The sequence below is a fragment of the Cyprinodon variegatus genome, unplaced genomic scaffold (genome assembly GCF_000732505.1).
Source record: "Cyprinodon variegatus isolate N-32 unplaced genomic scaffold, C_variegatus-1.0 Scaffold114, whole genome shotgun sequence".
Taxonomy (NCBI): Eukaryota; Metazoa; Chordata; class Actinopteri; order Cyprinodontiformes; family Cyprinodontidae; genus Cyprinodon; species Cyprinodon variegatus.
In genome coordinates, this window is record NW_015150567.1 from 441,714 (window position 1) to 446,672 (window position 4,959).

The 4,959-nt window shown below is 39.9% G+C and overlaps 1 protein-coding gene across 1 annotated transcript in view; it reads left to right on the forward strand.

The window, feature by feature from the left end:
* The window catches only part of neto2 (neuropilin and tolloid like 2), a 51,453-nt gene that overhangs the window by 11,911 nt on the left and 34,583 nt on the right, over positions 1-4,959 (forward strand). Inside the window, exons 2-3 of the mRNA XM_015375172.1 lie at positions 564-620; positions 2,578-2,721. Coding sequence (XP_015230658.1) covers positions 564-620; positions 2,578-2,721 — 201 coding nt within the window. The remainder of the gene's footprint in view (positions 1-563; positions 621-2,577; positions 2,722-4,959) is intronic.

A 4,959-nucleotide genomic window follows, 5' to 3' on the forward strand; every position in this document is an offset into this window, starting at 1 on the left:
TGAACATTCCCCTTCAAAGTATTACTGCTGCCACCATCTGGCCAATGATTGGCTAAGGGTGGCCGTAGCCACCCCTGGCCCCCCATCTAGCTCCGCCACTGAAGCTGGAGTACCTGCAGAGAATCCTCACATGCACAGCGAGAAGATGTAGGAAAAACCCAATGCTGGGAATTGAACCAGGGACCCTTTTATCCAGCTTTTATTGTCGTTGCACTGTCACAAGTACAGGGCAACGAAATTCACTCTCTGCATTTTTGGAGAGCAGTGGGTTGCCATTGTGTGGCGCCTGGGGAGCAGTGTGGGGTTAAGGGTCTTGCTCAGGGTCCCAGAGTGGCAGTCTGTGGTAGTGGAGCTTGAACTCTGAACCTCAGGATTCCAAGCTGTATGCCCTCACCACAAGGCCGCCTCTACCCCACTTTTGCTGCTGCAGGTAAAACTTTATCAGACCTGCAGTCGATAACAGACATATCTGCTTCGGTTTAAGTGACCTCAGCATAGTACTGATGACCTGACACCTATATTGTAATATTATGGGACTAATGTGTACAATCTCTGTTTTACAGCGTGGATACTCTTCTTTCTAATAGAGGAGGGCTTTTCACTGGCACAGAGAAATAAAGGTGAGCTAATGAACACTGCTTTGCATGTTAGACGTGACTTCTAATATAACGAAGCTGCAAAGTGCCAAATATGCCACTTTTCCTCAACAATTATTTTGAAATAGGTATTACTAATCTTAACAGACATGATTGGATGTAGAAATATGATAAAATCCTTATTATGAATAATCCAGGAAATGAACCTGGAGTTATACCTAATGAAACAGATGCTGACATCTGATTGGTTTAGCTTCAGATCAATTATATTAAACCTATTTCAGTTCACTTTAGCTTTATTTTGGTCATCAGAAGATATTTAAAAACATATCTCAAAGCAGTATAATGCATGCCGTTTTAAATTATGGACACAGATCAAAAAGGTTTAGGCAAAAATAAAACTTATTAAAGCCTTTCCTTTTATACCTGCTTAGAGCAAGTATATGTTATAGTATAGTTATTTATAGTTATTGTCTTAGTTTGTGTTTCCTGATTTTTCTACATATTCATAATAATATGGGTTATTGTTGTCTTTTATTGTAGAGATTATCCATTACTGTAGAATCACTATGAGAATTATTTATTTATAAATAGAAGTATTTATTTCTTCTTCTTTTTATATATATATATATATATATATATATATATATATATATATATATATATATATATGTGTGTGTCTATAATTTTGGATTTAAGCAACTCTTTTTAATGTTTTTAAGGAGGTGCAGCCTTTTAATTCATCATCCAGGCGGTTCCATAAATTTGCTCCTATAATATTTTATCTTATTTTAGTTCCTCCTAAATGTACGGAAAAGCATTAGGGCCTGTGAAAAAAAAACAGTTAACTGATTTTTAAATTTTATTTCAATTTAGTATGGGAAAAAAGTCAGAATTCTGACTTTTTTCTCAGAATTCTGACTGTAGCTGCCATCAGAGTCAACTCATTTAAATATTCTAATATTTAGCTAAAAACGAGAGTTTATACATAATAGTATTGAAATTAAAAGTTAAATCATAAATAAATAAATAACTTTCAGTAAATTTATGTTTATGTACGTTGGTTAAAAAGCTCATTAAAATGTAAGGAGGAACCTGTTTTTTGTTCCGCATTTCACGTTGTTGCTCATGGGAAGATTGATTGACACAATTCTTTTTTTTTGCACCTGTTTCTTCAAGAAGTTTCTTAGTTTTTTAAGCCTGGTTTTCTGAGAAAAGCTGTATAAGTTATCTTTACTCCTCTGGAGTTTATGCGGCCAATGAGGTACGACTTTATTTGTGTAAACTTTTATATTTGTTTTGAGCTAATTTGGGTTCTATTTCCATTCTTAGTTCTGACGGCATTTTTTGGGGCTTTATAAGACGTGTCCAAAATAAATGGCTGTTAAAACCAAAAGAACGACGTTGAGCCTTGATTATCTCTAGAGGAGTTACACTGACTTTAATCTCAGAATTCGGACTGAATTCTGACAATAAAAAAGTCAGAATTCTGACTTTTTCCCACGTTAAACTGAAATAAAATTTAAAAATCAGTTAACTTTTTTTTTTTCAGTGGCCCTAATCCTCTTCCATATAAATGATATTGACTGGATACCCTGTGGAAGTTTGCAACAGGGTATCAGTATTAGCAGAATTAGCCTCACCTCCAGTTTTAGGGCCAAATAGAACCCCAATGATCAAATAATGGATATTTTTTGTTCATGTTTTTTTATGAATGTTTTAAAATTAATTTATAAACTAATTAATTACATTTAAATAGACGTTTTCTATCTATTTCAGATTTGAATGAATTGTGGCACATTTTGTACCTCGATAGAAATTCGATCTTCTTCCAATTTTGTTCCATTCCTGCTCTTTTTTCTCCTCCTGCTCTCCCTTCCTCTGTCGCTCTGCTCTGTAATCATTACCACATTGATCTACTGATTCAATAACCCTTCTCCTCCCCCCCTTCCTCCCGCTCTCTCTCCCTCTCTGCCCTCAGATTTCCCGGGTGACCCTGGCGGCCAGAGCCCCAGCCAGAGCGACTGCGGCACGTGGGTCCGCAACATCAATGGAGGGGTGTTCATGTCACCGAACTACCCCAACACCTACCCACCCAACAAGGAGTGTGTTTACATCCTGGAAGGTAATCCCTTCAGCCATTTTCTGCTCTGCTGCATCACTTTCCCTTCCTTTTAGGAAAGGCCGTCAGCCCAGCTGACATTTATTTAACCTCCCGCTGATCTGATATTCCTTTCTGTCATAGAGCAATGAGCTTTATATATTTCTATTTTTGGAGCCATTCTGAGTTTGTGTCATTGCCCTATAGCCCTTTGAATAATGATAAAGAGCTATCTCTCCATACCCCGGCTTCTTGCCTGCTTAGAGCTCTCCCCTTTCGTCTCTATGCTCAGGATGTGCCAGAAGATTTGCTTATTGAAGAGCACATAAAAGAGTCGAACATCTGGTGCAGAACTGGGCTTTAGTGGCTCATCACTGAATTGTTAGCATCCTCGTCAGCTTTAGTGCTCACTCAAATATCCCATCAATCAGTGATTTGGAGGCACATAGGAAGCATAATGGAAAAGATCATTAGCAGCTATAGGAGATGGGGTCTGGGTGATGCGTTTTTTTGGAGCTGATGAACTGTTTGTCTGTGATGCTGAAGCACAGCTCTTCATGCAGATGAGATGTGTGCACTCCTCCCTCTACGGCGGGGGAATTGATCTCACGCGCGGCTCAAGTGCTCCACCTGTGGACGAATCAGGCCCAGACCTGCTTGTGCCGGAAGAGCTTTGACTTTTGTCACAGCTTCAGTTTTCTGGTTCATCACAGAGGGCCTGGCGCCCTGCAGATCACACCGATCTTTTTCTACAAAGGCCTCTGTTAATCAGTTTGATTTGTAATCATAATTTGTGGTTAGTGAGCCTCATTGATTGTGTCATGTCCCCAAGTTCATCAGCTAAATAGATTGGGTGATTATATATTCTGCTCTTTCTGTTTTAAGCTCTGTCATTATTTTTGTGTGAGTTATGCAGAGAGAAGGGGAGTGGGCATGCTCAGGCGTACACGCTGCTTCTTCAAGCAAAAGAAACTAAAGAAAATCACTACAGTAATTTGGCCGCAATTTCATAGAAAAACCATCCTTGACTCCACTCTTTGTCCTCCTTTTTCTGGGCATGCGTATGCCTCTTCAATCCCACCTTGCTGCAGAAAGTCTCCCCTTAATCCCCGTCATCCTTGAATCATCCTCCGTGGCAGGGCATCAGCTGCCCCCAGCCCTCTGTTTCTGGGGTGGAAATGGCTTTAGAGCGCCGCTTCCTTTCAGAACACAGGCGTGCGGATTTGCTTGAACCGCTGAACTTCAGATCAGAGTCAGAGACGTCGCCTCGGAGATGTCAGGGTGTCTGTGTGTGTGTGTCTACTTTTACGTGCATCCGAGTGAGAGCATTTTTCTTTTTCACTTTACCAATAAAATTAGAAATTTGATGTGCAGTGAGATCATTCTTCTGGTACAAACAGTTTTTGGGCTAGAGGTTTGATTTAGCGCTGCAGGTGATTCAGGTTTATATCTGCCATTTATCTGTATTCACACCCGTTTACTGTGATACAGAATCTGATAAAAATCAGTGCAAATTTCCTTCAAAGTCGCCAATGCTGTAAATTAAGTCTGCATGTAGGTAATATTTTCTAAGTGTAAATTTCTGTAAAGCTGCTTCTGTCTCCTTGAACCCCAGTCGGCCTCAGCAGATGGCCGCTCACACTGAGCCTGGTTCTGCTGGAAGTTTCTTCCTGTTAAAAGGGAGTTTTTCCTCTCCACTGTTGCTACAAGCATGCTTAGATGTGAGGGATTGCTGAAGAGTTGATGAGTCGATGCAATCAGCTGGTTTTCCGTAGATAGAAAACTATGAATCAATTTGGCTGGATGATCTGGTTAAACTGTAAAGTGAATTTGGAGCTATAGAAATAAACTGAATTGAATTAAAGACCTCAGAAAACGATATTAGTAAACAAACAGCAACATGTGGACAGACGCAATAGCATAACGACAAAACAATAGACCCCTAAGCAACATTATCTCGGGGGTCCCCCATGTGAAGTACCAAGCGATAAAAGTTCAGGATACGGCGACAATTCCATAAATCGGCCAAGAAGAACCAATTATGCAATTTTCAGTAGTATATGATCACACATCACACACGGAAAAATAGTGACTGCGCACCTTGAACGGAAGCATTGGTGACAGCGCACCACCACATGTTACAGAATCCGCTTAAAGGAATAGTAAACCCAAAACATGATTAGCCTTCATTTTCTACTCACCCCCATGCTGAACAACACTCTGGAGTACTTTTTTGATATCTCAAATGCATCTGGAGATCTG